Source organism: Phocoena sinus, chromosome 5, assembly GCF_008692025.1.
Source record: "Phocoena sinus isolate mPhoSin1 chromosome 5, mPhoSin1.pri, whole genome shotgun sequence".
Taxonomy (NCBI): Eukaryota; Metazoa; Chordata; class Mammalia; order Artiodactyla; family Phocoenidae; genus Phocoena; species Phocoena sinus.
Genome location: NC_045767.1, coordinates 73,175,985 through 73,197,132, shown reverse-complemented (window position 1 = coordinate 73,197,132; position 21,148 = coordinate 73,175,985). Strand labels below are relative to the sequence as shown.

At 40.4% G+C, this 21,148-nt stretch overlaps 1 protein-coding gene across 11 annotated transcripts in view; it reads right to left on the bottom strand.

The window, feature by feature from the left end:
* Positions 1–9,524: 9,524 nt before the first annotated feature.
* Positions 9,525–21,148, bottom strand: part of DCUN1D4 (defective in cullin neddylation 1 domain containing 4) — a 66,934-nt gene continuing 55,310 nt past the window's right edge. For 10 of the 11 annotated variants that reach the window (XM_032632968.1, XM_032632976.1, XM_032632966.1 and 7 more), the window contains 3 exons: positions 15,213–15,317; positions 12,939–13,041; positions 9,525–12,830 (listed from right to left, as the gene is read on the bottom strand). In XM_032632968.1, coding sequence (XP_032488859.1) covers positions 12,775–12,830; positions 12,939–13,041; positions 15,213–15,317 — 264 coding nt within the window. In that variant the 3' untranslated portion in view covers positions 9,525–12,774. The remainder of the gene's footprint in view (positions 12,831–12,938; positions 13,042–15,212; positions 15,318–21,148) is intronic. The other variant, XM_032632967.1, reaches the window with a different exon arrangement.

The following is a 21,148-nucleotide window of genomic DNA, read 5'->3' as shown; positions in this document are numbered from 1 at the left end:
ATATGCTGTATGAAAATTATGCCCTTTCTGATGAAGAGGGAAGAGCACAGGATCTCCGCTAGCCTGCATGCCCTCTCTGTAACTGAATGAGGGCAGTCAATGCCTCTGTGGGAGGTTTGACCCAGACACAATACAAGCTCTGGGTCTCAGGTGAACTTGCTGCTCGCCCAGCACTGGCCTCCCATTGCTCCCCACCTCTCCCCACGGAGGTGCCCTCCACTAAGCTGTGCCGTCTGACCCTTCTCACCTCCCAGCACCAAGGCTCCCCACTCCCCTTCCAGAACCTTTGGGGTCTTCCTCTCATGTGTGTCTTCCCCTCTATGAAATGCCTAGCAGCTGGGCCTGGGGAGGGTGCTCCCGGAGAACTGGCCTTCCACCCCCTCCTGCAGGGACCGTGCTGGGGTGTCCTGCATCAACTCCTCCCATCAGGTGGGTGGGCAGGCTTATGGCCAAAGGCTCCAGAGGACAGCAGACGGTTATGCACCCCCTGCCTCCCGTGAGAGGGCAAAGAGAGCATCTCGTGCCTGGTGGAATCCTTGCACTCAACTAGAGCTGGACATCCCCGTGGTGAACTCTGGGGATCTGGGAAGCAGTTCCTCCACCAGGGACCACCAGGGAACATGCTTTATCATCTCTTGCTTTAGACGGCTGCCTCAGTACATTCCATATGCTTTACCATTAAAGGAGATTTCCTCTGTTGGCATCTTTTCATCAATTATATTGCTATCTCTTGGTGACAACCACAAACTCTTCAGTCAACCTCTCTGCCACCTCCATCGCTATCTTTGTGTGCACTGCTGCACCTCCCTAGGGGCAGTCCTTGGATGAGTCCCCATCTGTCCCTATAATGCTCAACTCTCCAAAAGGAACTCTCAGCTCCAACTGAGTCAGTGTCTTTCTGGTCTACCATTTATAAGTGGTTGATGCCACTTATGCCCAATTAGCAGAAGACCACCCGTCCAGAGGTCCTTCCTAATTCTTCAGTCTGTTGATTTTCTATCTACCCTGGTCCTCTCTCTGCACGCTTATACATTTTAATGCTTATGGTCCCAATTTCACATAGGAATTCTGCCTAAACATACAATTAAAGTTAATAAAGATGATTATATTGAGAATCTGAAAATCAACCTTGATGGAGGAGGAATAAGGTTTGGAAGGATTTACGAGCACTTTAAGACATGCAGAATAGGTTGTTAAAAGGTACCTATTATTTTACGCGGTGACTCTGGGAGTACATGCGAAGGATAACCCTTGTCCAAGTCCTACTCTTGAGACGGAACATGTAGGAGCCATGACAGGTAATGAAGCCAAAATAAATAATAAGCACTTAAGAGACAAAATGCAGCGGCTTTCAATATACTATTAAAAGTTGGTCCAAAACTCTTTGGTGAGTTAGTTCATTGGTAACGAGTACAGCTGCAGCTCTCTTTAATCACCATACATTTATCCCAAGACTTCTAGAGAACAGTAGTTTGAATTTCAGATATTCAAATTTAGGCAATTCTGAGATGTCTCTGCTGGAAAGTGTCAGAGGAAAAACCAAACTTCCTCAGCTTACCTTCTCATGGCCAGGGTTCTTCACAATCCACATTCTTCAGAGTGATTACAAGAGAATTTCCTTCAATGGACTGAATACATTTCTTTGGGAGAAGAGATTTACATTTTAAACGGTGTTTTAAAAAATTTCCATTTAATGACTAGAGTCATTTTTTTTCAGTTTCCCATTATTATTCTCAGCACATCCTACTTACTCACTCACCATAATTTCTAAGCAAGTACTTCTATACTTGGGATGATTTTTCGTTAAGGCAATAGAAGATAAATGTTAGGAACAAATTCAGGGGGAAAAAACCAAACTATTTTCTGCTGAACGTGCCAAAAGTGGCGAACGTGCCTTACTTTGGATAATCTTCTGCCCTGCAAGCTTAGCTAAGTAGACAGGGCCAGAAAGCTTGATGTATTATTTCCTCACGTGATAGTTTTTTTTTTTTCCCTTCTAGCTATAGCAAAGTTCCACAGGCAATTCTTTTCTAAAGGAATCACAAAAGCTTTTCTCTAAGCTTCTGCCTAAAAGCTATTTTTCACATCAGAATTTGGGGATAACATTCAAATGAGTCATTTCAGTATGATGTAACCCACCTTACAGCATCATGGAAAACAGGTCCTGCCTTCCCGTAGGTTCAGACATATGAAGAAAGTCCAGAAGTAGCTATTTCCCTCCTCACTTTTACAGCCCTGGAGCCGACTCAATGATCATCCCTTTTCGGGGGGCAGGGGGCGGGGGGTTATGTGGTTCATCTTTTGGTTCTCTTTCCTCTTTGTTCCATCATTTCAAAAAGCTATCTTTAAAAATACCCTCCCTTTAGAGTGACCTCCCTGTAAATTTTTCCCTTATAGGTCTGTCTGCAATGCACTTCAGCTGGGTTTTTCATCTGGAGCAGGCATTAGTGACTTAATCTCTCTCCAGTCTAGCTTGTTCCAAACACCTTGCTGGAGAACTTTATTTCAATTCCTGTTAATTTTTAGGTGGACCACTAGTATTGCCTGGAGAATACATCTCGTGTTCCTATTTCCTGTTAGTGGATAATTGCCTCATGACTTCCTACTGTTTGCTGTAGCCCAGGTTAAGAATTCCCTGTCTTAAGATTTGTTACCTCCCACTGCTTTCCAACAATTCAGGGTCAGAATTTTCCTTTATCTACATCTACCACCCATCCCCAATCTTTGTGGATGTCTGGAAGACCAGAGATTTTCCTGGTCTGACCCATAGCTTTTGGCCCAAGCTATAGTTGAACGAACCAGCTACATCGCCAATTAAAAGACTGAGGACTTCCGGTCACGCCATCACTGCGTCGCGGCGTTTCTTCATCAAGCCGTGTGGCTGACAGGGACTTGGTGCTCCGGCCGGGTGTCAGGCCTAAGGCTCTGAGGTGGGAGAGCCGAGTTCAGGACACTGGACCACCAGAGACCTCCTGGCCCCACATAATATCAATCGGCAACAGCTCTCCCAGAGATCTCCATCTCAACGCTAAGAGCCAGCTCCACTCAACGACCAGAGAGATCCAGTGCTGAATACCCCATGCCAAACAACTAGCAAGACAGTAACACAACCCCACCCATTAGCAGAGAGGCTGCCTAAAATCATAAGTTCACAGACACCCCAAAACACACCACCGGACGCGGTCCTGCCCACCAGAAAGCCAAGATCCAGCCTCATCCACCAGACCACAGGCACCAGTCCCCTCCACCAGGAAGCATACACAACCCACTGAACCAACCTTACCCACTGGGGGCAGACACCAAAACAACGGGAATTACAAACCTGCAGCCTGCGAAAAGGAGACCTCAAATGCAGTAAGTTAAGCAAAATGAGAAGACAGAGAAATATGCAGCAGATGAAGGAGCAAGGTAAAAACCCATCAGACCAAACAAATGAAGAGGAAATAGGCAGTTTACCTGAAAAAGAATTCAGAGTAATGACAGTAAAGATGATCCAAAATCATGGAAATAGAATGAAGAAAATACAAGAAACATTTGACAACGACCTAGAAGAACTAAAGAACAAACAAAAGACGAACAACACAATAAATGAAATTAAAAATTCTCTAGAAGGAATCAATAGCAGAATAACAAAGGCAGAAGAAAGGATAAGTGACCTGGAAGATAAAATAGTGGAAATAATTACCACAGAGCAGAATAAAGAAAAAAGAATGAAAAGAATTGAGGACAGTCTCAGAGACTTCTGGGACAACATTAAACACACCAACATTCGAATTATATGGGTCCCAGAAGAAGAAGAGAAAAAGAAAGGGACTGAGAAAATGTTTGAAGAGATTATAGTTGAAAACTTCCTTAATATGGGAAAGGAAACGCAGAGAGTCCCATACAGGAAAATCCAGGAGAAACATACCAAGACACATATTAATCAAGTGATCAAAAATTAAACACAAAGAAAAAATATTAAAAGCAGCAAGTTGGAAAAGCAACAAATAACATACAAGGGAATCCCCATAAGGTTAACAGCTGATCTTTCAGCAGAAACTCTGCAAGCCAGAAGGGAGTGGCAGGACATATTTAAAGTGATGAAAGGGAAAAACCTACAACCAAGATTACTCTACCCAGCAAGGATCTCATTCAGATTTGACAGAGAAATTAAAACCTTTACAGACAAGCAAAAGCTAAGAGAATTCAGCACCACCAAACCAGCTTTACAACAAATGTTAAAGGAACTTCTCTAGGCAGGAAACACAAGAGAAGGAAAAGACCTACAATAAAAAACCCAAAACAATTAAGAAAATGGTAAAAGGAACATACATAATTACCTTAAATGTAAATGGATTAAATGCTCCAACCAAAAGACATAGACTGGCTGAATGGATACAAAAACAAGACCCACATATATGCTGTCTACAAGACACCCACTTCAGACCTAGGGACACATACAGACTGAAAGTGAGGAGATGGAAAAAGATATTCCACGCAAATGGAAGTCAAAAGAAATCTGGAGTAGCATTCTCATATCAGACAAAATAGACTTTAAAATAAAGACTATTAAAAGAGACAAAGAAGGACACTACATAATGATCAAGGGATCAATCCAAGAAGAAGATATAACAATTGTAAATATTTATGCACCCAACATAGGAGCACCTCTATACATAAGGCAGATGCTAACAGCCATAAAAGGGGAAATTGAGTAACACAATCATAGTTGGGGACTTTAACACCCCACTTTCACCAATGGACGGATCATCCAAAATGAAAATAAATAAGGAAACACAAGCTTTAAATGATACATTAAACAACATGGACTTAATTGATATTTATAGGACATTCCATCCAAAAACAACAGAATACACTTTCTTTTCAAGTACTCATGGAACGTTCTCCAGGATAGATCATGTCTTGGGTCACAAATCAAGCCTTGGTACATTTAAGAAAACTGAAATCATATCAAGTATCTTTTCCAACCACAACGCTATAAGACTAGATATCAATTACAGGAAAAAAACTGTAAAAAATACAAACACATGGAGGCTAAACAATACACTACTTAATAACCAAGAGATTACTGAAGAAATCAAAGAGGAAAACAAAAAATACCTAGAAACAAATGACAATGAAAACACGATGACCAAAAACCTATGGGATGCAGCAAAAGCAGCTCTAAGAGGGAAGTTTATAGCAATACAATCCTACCTTAAGAAACAAGAAACATCTCAAATAAACAACCTAACCTTACACCTAAAGCAATTAAAGAAACAAGAACAAAAAAAACCCCAAAGTTAGCAGAAGGAAAGAAATCATAAAGATCAGATCAGAAATAAATGAAAACGAAATGAAGGAAACAAGAGCAAAGATCAGTAAAACTACAAGCTGGTTCTTTGAGAAGATAAACAAAATTGATAAACCATTAGCCAGACTCATTAAAGAAAAAAGGATGAAGACTCAAATCAATAGAATCAGAAATGAAAAAGGAGAAGTAATAACTGACACTGCAGAAATACAAAGGATCATGAGAGGTTACAACAAGCAACTATATGGCAATAAAATGGACAACCTGGAAGAAATGGACACATTCTCAGAAAAGCACAACCTTCTGAGACTGAACCAGGAAGAAATAGAGAATATGAACAGACCAATCACAAGCACTGTAATTGAAACTGTGATTAAAAATCTCCCAACAAACAAAAGTCCAGGACCAGACGGATTCACAGGCAAATTCTATCAAACATTTAGAGAAGAGCTAACACCTATCCTTCTCCAATTCTTCCAAAATACAGCAGAGAGAGGAACACTCCCAAACACATTCTACGAGGCCACCATCACCCTGATACCAAAACCACACAAAGACATCACAAAAAAGGAAAACTACAAGCCAATATCACTGATGAACATAGATGCAAATATCCTCAACAAAATACTAGCAAACAGAATCCAGCAGCATGTTAAATGGATCATACACCATGATCGAGTGGGGTTTATCGCAGGAATGCAAGGATTCTTCATTATACACAAATCAATCAATGTGATACACCATATTAACAAACTGAAGGATAAAAACCATATGGTAATCTCAATAGATGCAGGAAAAACTTTCAACAAAATTCAACACCCATTTATGATAAAAATTCTCCAGAAAGTAGGCATAGAGGGAACTTACCTCAACATAATAAAGGCCATATATGACAAACCCACAGCCAACATCGTTCTCAATGATGAGAAACTGAAACCATTTCCACTAAGATCAGGAACAAGACAAGGTTACCCACTCTCACCACTATTATCCAACATAGTTTTGGAAGTTTTAGCCACAGCAATCAGAGAAGAAGAAGAAATAAAAGGAATCCAAATCAGAAAAGAAGTAGTAAAACTGTCACTATTTGCAGACATGATATTATACATAGAGAATCCTAAAGATGCTACCAGAAAACTACTAGAGCTAATCAATCAATTTGGTAAAGTAGCAGGATACAAAAATAATGCACAGAATTCCCTTGCATTCCCTATACACTAATGATGAAAAATCTGAAAGACAAATTAAGGAAACACTCCCATTTACCACTGCAACAAAAAGATCAAATACCTAGGAATAAACCTACCTAAGGAGACAAAAGATCTGTATGCAGAAAACTATAAGACACTGATGAAAGAAATTAAAGATGATACAAACAGATGGAGAGATATACCATGTTCTTGAACTGGAAGAATCAACATTGTGAAAATGACTATACCACCCAAAGCAATCTACAGATTCAATGCAATCCCTATCAAACTACCAATGGCACTTTTCACAGAACTAGAACAAAAAATTTCACAATTTGTATGGAAACACAAAAGACCCCGAATAGCCAAAGCAATGTTGAGAAACAAAAAAGAGCTGGAGGAATCAGGCTCCCTGACTTCAGACTATACTACAGAGCTACAGTAATCAAGATAGTATGGTATTGGCACAAAAACAGAAATACAGATCAATGGAACAGGACAGAAAGCCCAGAGATAAACCCCTGTACATATGCTCACCTTATCTTTGATAAAGGAGGCAAGAGTATACAATAGAGAAAAGACTTCAATAAGTGGTGCTGGGAAAACTGACAGCTACATGTAAAAGAATGAAATTAGAACACTTCTTAACACCATACACAAAAATAAACTCAGAATGGATTAAAGACCTACATGTAAGGCCAGACACTATAAAACTCTTAAGAGGAAAACATAGGCATAACACTCTAGGACATAAATCACAGCAAGATCCTTTTTGACCCACCTCCTAGAGAAGTGGAAATAAAAACGAAAATAAACAAATGGGACCTAATGAAACTGAAAATCTTTTGCACAGCAAAGGAAACCATAAACAAGACAAAAAGACAACCCTCAGAATGGGAGAAAATACTTGCAAACGAAGCAACTGACAAAGAATTAATCTCCAAAATATACAAGCAGCTCATGCAGCTCAATATCAAAAAAAATACAACCCAATCCAAAAATGGGCAGAAGACCTAAACGGACATTTCTCCAAAGAAGATACACAGATTGCCAACACACACATGAAAGGATGCTCAACATCACTAATCATTAGAGAAAGGCAAATCAAAACTACAATGAGGTATCACCTCACACCGGTCACAATGGCCATCAAAAAATCTACAAACAATAAATGCTGGAGAGTATGTGGAGAAAAGGGAACCCTCTTGCACTGTTGGTGGGAATGTAAATTGACACAGCCACTATGGAGAACAGTATGGAGACTCCTTAAAAAACTAAAAGTAGAACTACCATACGACCCAGCAATCCCACTACTGGGCATATACCCTGAGAAAACCATAATTCAAAAAGAGTCATGTACCACAATGTTCCCTGCAGCACTATTTACAATAGCCAGGACACAGAAGCAACGTAAGAGTCCACTGATAGATGCACGGATAAAGAAGATATGCCACATACATACAATGAAATATTACTCAGCCATCAAAAGAAACGAAATTGAATTCCTTGTAGTGAGGTGGATGGACCTAGAGACTGTCATACAGAGTGAAGTAAGTCAGAAAGAGAAAAACAAATACTGTATGCTGACACATACATATGGAATCTAAGAAAAAAAATGGTTCTGCAGAACGTAGGGGCAGGACAGGAATAAAGATGACGTAGAGAATCAACTTGAGGACACGGGAACGGGGAAGGGTAAGCTGAGACGAAGTGAGAGAGTGGCATGGACATATATACACTACCAAATGTAAAATAAATAGCTAGTGGGAAGCAGCCACACAGCACAGGGAGATCAGCTTGGTGCTCTGTGACCACCTAGAGGGGTGGGATAGGGAGGGTGGGAGGAAGATGCAAGAGGGAGGAGATATGGGGATACATGTGTATGTATAGCTGATTCACCTTGTTATACAGCAGAAACTAACACAACATTATAAAGCAACTATACTCCAATAAAGATGTTAAAGAAAATAAAATGGCCCCCAAAGAAAAAATAAATAAAAGTGTGTACCTGGATCCTGTTTTTTTAGTAATCTTGTTCTCTACCTCCTCTCTTGCTTTCAAGCTTCTAAAAATCTTAACATCTGTATCAGTCCTTCCTGGATTCTCTGATCTCTACACGAGGTTTCTTAGGTCCTGACAATTCCTGGCCATGTGACTTGCTTCCTTCCTCATCCATTTTCTGGGCATCCACTCTGAGCTGGAGGCCCCGCCACAGGGAAGTAAGATTCTAGTGTAGGACAGTTTTAGAAAGTGGTGACCAATGCTGACACACACTTACAAACTAAGTGGGTGGTAGCCTTGGAGATAGTAAAAATGGTCATTTCTACCTGGCTCCTGGCACATGGTAAGTACTAGGTTATTAGCTCGATGTTTAGAAATACTCCACAGTAGTAAATTTTTAATTTTATTAAAAGAATTTTAATTTGTTTTCCTCTTTGGCTGAGGACTGTTTGTACTGTCTTATTAAAATACTGTATCTGGAACTATTCTAAGTTAAAGGAAACTGAAGATGCATGATGACTAAATGCATTGCTTATCCCTGGATTAAAAATAAAATAATTCTCAAGGCCATTCTTGGTACCAAGGGGGAGGTTTTCATCTGGACTGTATATTAGGTAATAGTATTGTATCAATGTTATATTTCTTGAGTGTGAGCAGTGTATTGTGGTTATAAGAATGCCCTTGTTTCAAAATATGGAGTGTCATGATGTAACTTACTTTAGGATAGTTCAGAAAAAATTCCATCTCTGTATCTATAGGGAGAAGTACACACATACACACACACACACACACACACACACACACACACTCTCAGAGTGGCACAGAGAATGTGGCAAAATGTGAACAACGGAAAACGTAGGTGACAGGTATATGAGTGTTCATTATGTTATTCTTGCGTTTTTTCCGTAGCTTTGAAATTTTTCCATATAAAAAGTTGGGGAAAAGCAAAAGAGATTAAAACACGAAATACTTTGAAACTACCGTAAGTGATTTTTAAAGAAAAATTCTGAGAAGAGAAGAAAGAATTGACAAATCAGTTCTGAAACCAAACACAAATACTTTTTATTTATGGGGTATCGTTTTACATCAATTCCATTAAAACCTAAAACCAGTTTGCTGTACTCAAGTTAGATGGCATAACAGTATTTCAGTTAAGCTGGGAGTCACAGGACTTGCACACGTTTATGAAGGTAATGCAAATACTGACGACACGAAGCATTCACAGTTACAGGTTAGCTGCTGTTCACTAACAGTAACCCCCAAGAGAAATGACTTCATGAAAAAAAGCAACCCACGTTTTGGTCTCATTTACAGACACCCAACCTTTCAGTTGGTCAATGAATTCTATACATATATTATACAATGTAGGAAAGAATAAAAGATAAGGCGTACAGAGGTATTTTAGCAGTTGTAAGAATAAAAACCAAGGGCACAAACTAACTTTTAAAGCTTTCTGTATAAACTTCAAAAGCACTGTTAAGATGGAGACTGAGAGGCAACAGAAGTTTGTTGCTAATCCGGAATCTAGAGGTCTGTCTAGTCAGATTTATAAAAACTTAATTCAGAGGTCATGCTTCAAATAAGCTGCATGTAATGTTATAGAAGGTGTTTATGGCAAATCAAATAAGGAAATTTCCAACCTACCGCAGCAGTAAACATCTAAAAGTTGCATTCTATTATGACAGAGTATTGCAACGTGGAGTTCAAAACATGATGGAAAGAGAAAGGGGGGAAACGTAGGTGAGAAAGAAAAACCAGAAAAAGGCACCCTCATTCACCTGGCATTCACCCATAAACAAGTGCTTATGTAACTGAGGGACATTTTTAAGAAAAAGTGTCTTATTACCCTGGCCCCTCTTCTTCCCCTTAAAAATAACTGCACGGAATCAAGAAAACCAAGGGTAAGCACTCTGCAGTCACAAAGATTTATTTTTCAAGGGAGTTCAAAGATTACTTGGACTTCTCTAAATACGCAAGATTATCCCTTTGGAATACTTATTTCCATATTAGGTACATCATGAAATAGCTTTTACTTGGCTTTTCCAAAACCCCTATCATCAAAATGTCCATTGTGGTTAAAATGTAACATCTTCCCTGTAACAATCCTTTTATTTTAGGATTAACTGTGCTTTAGTGTTTAAAAAAGTCTCCAGTTTCTAACAATACCTTTTAAACCAATTTCATCTATGATTTATATTTGCTTTAAACAAAACTAGAGTTGATCAAATTTAAGAACTGCTGCCTTTAAAGTGTAATTTTTTAACTTTATTGGATCCTTTTGAAAATGACTCAAGTTTTCAACAGATTGGAACCTGCCTATGGCCAATCGCCACTGGAGTAGCAGGCGCCCGTCAGAACGGAAGCCCTTTCAACGCGTTGGTCTCAGGAGCAGTGCTTGCTCAACATCTTCTATGCTTTGCAGATAGGAATTTGTGCAAACTGGTGCAAACTGGTGTGAATGTGTAAGGTAGAAGGGAGTCTACAACTTCTCAACAAGGAATGGTTAAGTATGCTTAATCACTACAGAGTTTTTCCAACTTCTGGTTTATTTCACAGCAAACCAAACCTTTCTATTCGGTAGAAAAAGGAAGTAATTTCATTCTACCATATCATGATTTTGTATATGCACACACACTGTATATACATACAAAATTCCTGTCTTCGGTGGTTCAGTTAGGGAAAAAAGTAATATATGAAAATCTGAACACTGTTGGCAAAGAAACTGTGAAATCATGGTCAAGAGTAGCACTGCCCGTGTGCTTTACTCATTTAATGCCATTTAGAGGTTCACATTTGACCCAAAAGGTTTGGGGGCCAGATTTTGAAATAATCGGAACCTCTTCCAACCGCTGCACGTTCAATCATGGATTTTGCTCACAACTAGGCATTCACTTGTTTAAATGCACCATTAGCTTTCACTTGGTTTAAGTCGTTAGACTTTTGTGTTTTCACGAAACTTTAGGGACTAAATTAGTCATTCAATAGCACCAGATAGTTGAGGGAGAAACATGTTATTTATACATTTCCTTGAGAAGGGTAAGACAAGGGGGGAAAAAGAAAGAAGACATAAAATACAAACCTAAAACTACCGTCCTGTTTACTCTTGTTTCCTCATCCACATAAATAATGGCTATCACCTCTCTGTACACATTACTCAGGTAATGATGAGCGGCCCCTCCAGGAAAGGTGTAATAGAGATTTTAGCTCAATGCTGGTGGTGTCGTGTCCACTGCCTGCAATGGACATTCTGCCAGTAAAAGCCTAGCGTGAAAGAAACAAAAATGGAAAACAAAACACCTCTCACTTATAGTATAGTTCTTTCCCCCTCAAAACTAGAGAACTAAACACCATGAAAGCTTAACTAAAAATTCAAGCCACAACTAAAGGTGCTCTGCAGTTATAAACTGCCAGCAAACCACTAGGTTATCGTGGAGGCGGCAAAATAAATTTTACTTAGAATGGCATAGAAAGCATCAGCAGACCAAACACTGACTAGAAGAATGCACAAGAAAAAAAAAAAAAAAAAAAACAAGCTAAGGTTGTTTACAAAAGTTTAAAACCAATGAAAAAAAAAAGATGCAATTTTAATTTGTTCATCTGTACCTATAGGCAAACCACGCTAGCTTTCACATTGTAAAATCAAAACCTATACCCTGCATGGTGGAAATGATTTGTGGCATAGTATGTATCTGTATGTTCAATTATTCTAACTTCCATCATTTAAAAATGCTAATATTTAAGTAAACCAAATTATATTTGGCATATGCCTCTGAAAAGTTATGACTCCCCCCTCCTTCCAAAGTTGGCCTCTTAAATAAGGTTAATTCTGGCAACATTTGCATATGGTAACAGTTGTTCTGTCTTGTTTTCTGAAATGCTACATTTGAAACCAAATAAATGTATAACTGGTTCATCTGAAAAAAGGGACTAGAAATATGCCACAAAAATTATTTTACAATACATTTTTGCAGAAATAATCTCTAGGTGAAGCTTCTTCTTTTTATACACATATACAAAATTTAAACAGCAATATACACATAATCACAGTGAGGACGTTGGCAAATTCACCAATCTGTAGTGTAAATACAAACTGCAAAGCAGCCTTCCAAGAGAACAATGCTACACAGCAAGCAGAGCTGGCCCATTCAATAGCAAACACCAACACGTCCCTGCCAAAGGGAGACAGTGCAAGAAAAGCAGCATGCGCTTGGATACAAACAGCAATTTATGGCTAATGGTTGACATAACTGTGGTAACAGTGACTCTCTCGCTGCTATGCATAAAGTCCTAGGACATCTGTTTGTCTTTATACCATTCCACAAACTCGTCCAACAAAACTGGCCCTGAAGAGAGAGAGAGAACAACACGGCTATGAGGCTTCTCACAATGAGGCAGATGAGCAAATGTGCAGGGGCGGGGGGAGGGCAGGGGAACACCTGCCCCGTACTTACATGCTCCATCTTCATCGTAGTTGCTGAGGTCAAGGTTAATTGTTCTGCTAAACTCTAGCACATTGCACCACTGGTCTTTGTTAATAACTTTATATTTTGATTGCTGGCGGAGGGAAAAGTAGTATGAATTACTGACACACACAATTAACAAATGAGATGGTTTCAACTGCTGTAACAATCAACTTAATAAAGTTCACGAAGGTTAACTCTTTCCACCTGAGGTACGCTAAGCGCCAATCTAACCACTGGACCACCAGGGAAGTCAGCACTAATCTAGGAGAAGGGTGAGACAGAGCAAGAGGAGAGCTTCAGATGACAATTTTCATTACAAAGATATTATGGGGGCTCAACACAAAACAACAAATACATCAAAAAACACAATTTTACATCCCCCAGAAGTGAAATTTCTAAACTGGCAGAAACCCTTTTACGTAAAAGAGTGATAATTCCTATCCCACAGAGATGTGGCAAGGATTTAAAGAGATAACTTCTCTAATTCACGTAAAGTACTTTATTTAGTGCTTGGCACACAGTAAGTGCTAAATAAAGAGGTGCTCCCATTAATAGCCCCTGACATGAACGGCATGCTCACTGCCAACTGTTAGCTTACAGCGCACGCAGTGGTGGGCTGAGTCAACGAGACCTCGCCAAGTGCTGCAAGCGGTCTCAGGACCAGGCGGTCTAGCCACTGAAGGGTTACTCCTCTAATAATTCAGAACTTGAGTCTGATCATAAAAGAACTCAGAATAGCGATGAACTAGTTTTTCTCTTCCTCCCAGACAAGAAATATGCCACATGCATATTTTAAAATACAGTATTCCTGTATAAAGATTTAAAAATAAAACCCAGTCCAACAATGTTTAAAAATCCTCGCCACTAAAATCAGGAACACTGGAAAACAAAACAAGTACTTAAAAGCAAAGAGAGCTGCACCAACGGTTTGGAGGATGCAAACACAAGAAAAGCTCAAATGAAAGGATTATTGTGCCCTTTTCAAAGAAAAATGCAAACTAATATAAGAGAGAGAACAAAGCACAGACCACAAGTTTAACTTTCTAAGCAACTAAAAGCAAAACCCAGTCACCGAAACAGTTGATGGTGCTCCTGGAACTGTGCGAAGTCAAATTTGCTGGCGGCAAGGTCTTCAGCTACAGAACCCTTCACACCCGGGCTCAAATTCTGCCCAACTCTCTGAGAACAGGAACCTGTTTCTACTCATTTTCCAAACAAAGCTAACACTTCTTAAGGCTGTCAGAGAAACTGGAACAGATCACCGGTAAATACGGGTTGTCACAAGTACAAGTAAACAAGTACTTCTTATATTAAAAACTAGTTTTTATACCTTTCTTTGGGAGTCCCAGTTAGTAATGCTAAAAGCAATTTTTAATAATAGTTCTCAAAGAATCCTATCAGTTGGAAGTTTTTCTGGACCATTACACCAAGTAAGTTGTAAGGAAGATCATTTCAAGAGTGAAGCTGGAGTCAGGGGAAGGCCCAGGATCTTCTCAAAGATGCAACACCCTCATCCTTTCAAGCAGAAAGCATTTTTTAAAGGGGCCTGGGACTGGAGGGCAAGAAGGATGCTCTATATGACATGACAACCCATGTAACTCAAATTTACATCTCAGATTCTTTCAGGTCCTGCAGAGTTATTACACTGCAACAAAGCCAGTTCTTAATAACCAACAGCTCAAAATTTCTATCGCTAATACTTAAAGCAAACGAACGACAATGAGAGAGGAAAGTGCTGGATTACTTCTAACACAAACGTGAAGAAAATTTTAACTGCAGGAGATGCTGTCTGAAGGAGTTTGCCACTTAGATTGATCTAGGTCCCCAAGTTACTTGGAGATAAGCGTAGATAAGAATACATTACAAACTTAATTTAGTGAGAAGGCAGGTGGCTGTTCTCTAACCTTTGCTTCAGAAAAGTAGAACTTCACCTAAAGCCACAAAAGAAAGTAAATCTTGTCTTACTCTTTTTATAAAGAGCAGGAAATCTAAACAAAAACTAGCTTTTAGAATGGGGACAAGAGAGGAAAGGACAGAGCCGCGCTGTCTCTGATGTGTTTGTACTGGGGAGCGATGCGGCACATGCAATGCACACACGGGCACACTCAGAACGCAGGGAAGTGCTCACTGACAGCAATTACATCACCACAGTTCCTACAGGCAGAAAAGTACAACAAACAGAAAATTACATAAAAGAGTTAAATAAATACTTGGTTGTTCTAAGCAAGCAAACATACATTCCATAAAATAACAATTTAGTACCTCTAAGAATTGGTGAAAAACTGGAAAAAGGGGCCAGATTTTTCCTAATAACAGTCCCAACATGCACTTGGCAGTGTTTATGTCTAGGCTGCGCTGGTCCTTTTCCTGTTTAACAAACAAAAACAAGGATGAGCCAGGTGCCCCCAAATAATAAATCCCAATAATCCAAATTTCTGTTTTACTTCAACAAAAAATTAGTAAACAGCTCATTTATCATACACTATAAAAACCCTGAATTCAGACTAAGGTGGGGGAGGGGAGGTAGTCAGGACACAGTGGGAAGAGTAAACGGTTTTGTACTATATAATTTTACTGTGAGAAAGAGTCGTGTCAACTGATTGATCACCCTAATGCAAAATACATTAGTTACAGGTAACAATCTCTATATGATTATTTCATGCGATAAATAAAAATCTGTAACTTGCTGTTTGACATTTATGATTATTATCAACATCATAATTACTGATCCCAAAGCCCATAACTTGACTAAATGGAGTTTAAAGGTTTCTAATTCCATGCTTAGGAATCAGGTTTCCTTGATAAAAATCATTTTTCCACCAATTTTTATTTCTTTGGTAAATGTTTTTCTTGTAACCTAAAAATGTTGATAAATTGAGCTCATAATGAATGCTGAGGCTCTGGAGGGTCTTCCCAAATCAGAGGATGCATTCACTCCCCCACTCTGGGAGAAAGCAGTCTGTCTACCTGTTACAGTCCTTACCTTGGAGTCGCTGGATGTGAAATCTAGCAGAACACCCTTAACTAACAGCCAAGTGAAAGACAACATTGCATAAGGAATCCAGAAAACACATTTACATAAACCTGAATATGGGCAGATTAAGCTCATTTTCCTTATACTCGCAATTAAGAATCCTAATTTTTCACTGATCTTTCTTACAAAGTTCCATTCGGGAACTACAGGTGGGCAGTTTCTATGCAAAAGGACAGAGGACGTGGGACCCTAGGTGGTAAACTTTATATATCCAGAGCTAGCCTCCTCGTGGTATCTCAACTTCAAAGAAAGTTTGCAAAAGTACTTTTCTACAAAGGGAAAAGGAAAAGTGCCTGGCTATCCCACATGGGGTGGAATCTAGATGTTCACCAAATTACAGGGTGATGCCATGACCACCACTGTCAGCCACATATGCAGCTACACACACCTCCTCAAAAAATTGTTACCGCAAGGATTCTAACAGTGAAGTGCTCTTTAGTATACAGAGAATTTCTGGCCGTGACACTGAATTTTAAAGTGACGGACTTAAACAATACAGCAAATGTAAGGGCCTAACTCAACAGCCAACAAAGTAGATGAAGATTCGGGAAGATGTGTGATGGGTCTGTCTTTTGGTCCTGGTGGTACAGCACAACGACCGTTCACCCACAGACCAGGTCAGATGGCTCCGAGTCAGCCTTCCCTGTTCTGGCCACACAACTGAAGTCTGAGGATGGCGGGGGACCCCCACTCCACAGTGCAGTGCCAATAGGGGCCTCCTCTCTACAGCCTGCTCTGCGGTCCCCGGCCACGCATATCATCCTGCTCAGGGCTGCAGTACTCACTCCGTGGAGAGGACGACGGCAGGAAAGGTGCCCTCGAGGGGGCCCACCTTCTGCCACCAAGCCTCACAGGTCTGTGGCACTGCACGGGCTCTTGCTTCTGCGGTGCACTGTGCAAGGAAACGGAAAGCTTCCTCTCACCGTGTCACGTGGGTGGGGCAGCAACGGCACACCCCGCTATGGAGCATCCACAAGGAAAACGAGGGGACTGTTGAAAACACACGCGGCACCACAGGACCGGGCCCCCAGGTCACCTGCTGAACAACAGCTCCGGCAGCACTGGGCTGAGGGCACGGGCGCTCTGGAAATGATCTCCCTTGGAGGAGTTCGTAATCCTTCACTCAACCTAAAGGCGCTAGTCTCGCCCTGATAACATACTGTGCCTTCTTCCAACATCATCCATGTCCCCGTCACAATGGACATACACTAAGGTGACAAAAAAAAAGATACAAAGGACCTGGACAGACTCTTTGAAACAGTGCAATCATCTGACAAACTGATGATCATGAAGGATTTCAATGCATGTGTTTGGCAGCGATGCCAAAACATGGATGAAAGGCATCAGACTCACAGGACTGGAAAGCTGAACAGCACTCACTTACTCCTGCTCTGCAAGGGTGCCAGCCAGCAGCTCGCAATCACTAACACCATCTTCTGCCTAGCAAATAAGAGAGAGATATTATGGATGCACTCTCGATCTCAACAGTGGCATCTCGCTGATAACCAACATTGCCTGTGGGTGGATGCGAGGCTACGTGCAAATGACCATGACTGGGGGCATTCCGAATTCCTGGGGACAGCACAGCTGAGAGACCCCAGAGCAAACAGCTACTGAACAGCAAAATGGAGACATGCCCGGGGGTTCTCTGACAATGATCCTAATGGCATTCTCAAAGGGCTTCCCAATTAAAAGTGAAATGAATCTCCCAGAATGCTATGAAGCAGCCATCAACATTACAAGTATTGAAAAAAAAAAAAAATCACCTTAACAAATTCAAGGAATACAGCAAAGACATCTAGAAACCCCTCGCAGGAAATTCAAATAGTACACTGTCAACACCAACGCTGTGGACTCTGCTCGTGGAGCACCATGGAGCGAGAGGCAGATTTCTGCATCTCCAGGTCAGAATTTAAGCAGAAAGTACCTTGAGACAGGCTGTCCAGAGTCAATAAGCATCCCCAGAAGGCCCACTGAGGTTAAGGGAGAAGAAGTGAAACTTTTCTCCCTGCCTGCCTCTTAACCCAACTTTCATTTTCTAAGATAACAAAATAAAAAGCAATTTTGTTTTTCAAATAATAATAGGAACTGAACAGGTTCTATGCACACACCAAAGATGTACTAACCCCCTACAACACACAACTAGATTCTGCCTTGTGGTCTTCCCTAAACACAGATTTTAAAATTCAGTTACAGATGAGATCAGTCCTCTTATTTGCAGCTGCAAGACCAAAGGATCCTTCTCTGAATATTCTATGAAGTTATGTTTCGTATATGGAATGCACTACTCAAGCTAAAGACTACTAACACCTAATGCAGAGTAGAGAATAATGAAGTTTTACCAAGTTCTGATTTGACGTTCAAAAATGAAAACAAATATTGCCTTTGTTTATGTAAGACTGTTCCAACACAGGTCTTCCTGCAAGATGTGAAAACTAAGCATTTTTTTTCTTAAATGGCACCAATGACACAAACTGAATCAAAGTAATTAAACAGTTAATTGTCAATATGCAAATAAAAATATATTACAAAAATTAATCTTCAAACATCTAGGTATCCAGATATGCTGTATCATCGACCCTTGTGTCAAATGATCTACTTCAAACTTTCACAGTTTTAATAGCTTAAAGACTTGCACTTGAAAAGGGGAATGTTGAATTACTAAAATTATAAAGAAAAAATCTTCAACATTAAAAAAGAAATCCTTAAGATTTTCGAGAGAGACTAGATGAACTTGAGAAACAGTATATAAATGCCCATGATCACAAACATTTTAAATGGTGACAACCAAGTCATAAATCAGTACATGAAATCAAAAGGTCTTCACTGAAGACCTGTAATATAGGTCACGGAACTCTCATTTGAGACCACAGGATTACAAAATAGAAAGAGAAAATGCAGTCTTCCTTACCACAGTTCAACAAACATAAGGCAAAAATAGCGCTAAAGAACTCAAATCTTAAAGTGGTTGTTTACAAAGCTGAAAATACAGCAAATCAGTTTTTTGAATGAGAGGTTTTTTTTTTAACACACATTAAAAACGAGCAAAAAGGTCATAAAACCCATGAGTGCCCTCCCACTGGGAAAAGTGAAACTAAACCATGATGCTCTTAGAACTTACCCCAGCATAGTTTTCAAATAACAATGTTTGCAAGGCAATTACTTGATTAAGCTCAACTACTGACAATTCCTTTAAAACAAAAGAAAAAGAAAGATCTGCCAACAGGCATAGCCTCTCCACAGTGTTTTGTTTGGCATAGATTCTATTACTGTATGCACTACTCTTGGAAGGTAAATTATTATTTGAAACCTAAGTAATGTCAGCGAAGAATAATTCAACAACTATTTCTAATTCTGTGGTTAACTTTTACTGAGAACTTAAACTGAGCCAGAAACTGTTTTAAGTGCCTCATACTTCAAACTCATTTAATACAACAACCGTATTAGGATAGGCATTGTTATAATCCCCAATTTATAAATAAGGAAACTGAGGCACAGGAATGAAATGACAATCGATAAGAGCTGGGGCTTGAACCAGGAGTCTGATTCCAAGCCTGAGCATTTCATCGTGTACCACCAATCCACCTCCCCAAGAAGGAAGGGGGGAAGACAGCTCTCAACGTTAAGAGACACACAGCCCAATTCACTTTACAAACAACTGCTGAGCAAATCTGGGCAATAACCAAACAGTAACCTTAAAGGTAAAGCTGACAAGATGTCCAGGGTAACAGACCTCAGATTAGATGACCACATATTCTTCCTACTTCTGTCCTCGCCCAGGCCCACGCCACCTTCTGTTTTCCTCATAATTTACAATGAAAGTACAAGGTAGAAGCGGAGAGGAGTACGTACGTGTGTGTGTCTGGTGCGTTGGCAGTTGTGTGGAAAGGGAAATTAGACAAACACATCGGTTAAGAAGTAAGAAACTGACTCAGGTTAGAAGAGAAAATGAATCAAATGGTCAGAGCAGATGTCAGATTAGAGCCAGGCAGAGTTCTCTGATAACAGGGGGTGTTGAACACAAGACCCAGCAAAATATTCCTTCGCAAATTCTATGAGTAACACCCACAACCATTCCATTAAATGGAAGCGACGTAGACCTTGGCTTTCACCTGTGACCTCTTACACTTTCTTGAAACACCTCCTCAGAAACTAAATAAAAGCACTGGTACCTGGAAAAGTGGGTGCATCAAGGGACAGGCTGTGAGGACTGACTTGTAACAAGAGATTAACTGTCACAGGATCACCTCTCAGGAAGGGGGATTCCCACTGGTACCTTCGGCCTCCACAAAACCCTCCGTTACAACTTCTTCAAGCTTTACTGCAAGTAATGAAAAACAAGGACTTGCCCCTAGAGGAATCTCCCATTCTTCTCTTGCTCACTGCCCTTCCTCTCCTTCACCCTGAAGGCCTCCCTGTGAAGGCCTCCCTTCTCTCCATCCAACAATTCTCCACCTCAGTCACGTGGGAGGGCTCCACTCAGCTCCCATCTCCCCAACCCCACTTCCGAGCCCACTGAGGCCTTGCCTCAGTCCTCCCCATCATTCTCGCCTTCCTACACCAAGGCTGTCGGATGCAGCACTGCTGGAAGATCTCCGATAGCAGCATCACCGTCAATTCATGGTGTCCACTCTCAGCCACATGCCAAGATGCTGCTGCTATCAGCACTTCACTCAGCCCAACATTCATCCTTCTCAGAACCCCAAGAGGCAACTCTCTGTGGCTTTCAGCACAGTACCCTGTCTCTGCCCCAGAGAATGTAGAAAAAACAAATTTAACTCATATTTAATAACTAGTCCCAGATCAACCAAAAAATTCACTATATTTAGTCTTTTTATCTCATTCTATTTGTCCAATCTTATTCTCACTAGGTCCTTTTAAAGGAGTCAAGGCAAAAATGGCTGTTTTACTTAAGGAATTCACACAACCATATTTGTTTATACAATAAATAAAATCTACATTAGGGGGAAAACGCTAAGCATAAAAGTACTCAGACAAAATTCCACTTGTAGAAGGAACTGGCCATTTCAGCTCTTGAGTCTCTACCCCACCATCTTCCTGGAACAGGACACCACAGGACGGTGGACAGTTTGAGTCAGGAAGGTGGTGTGGCTCCATGGAGAGGACACGGTCTGCACTCAGGGGCAGAGCCCAGGCCCTCGTG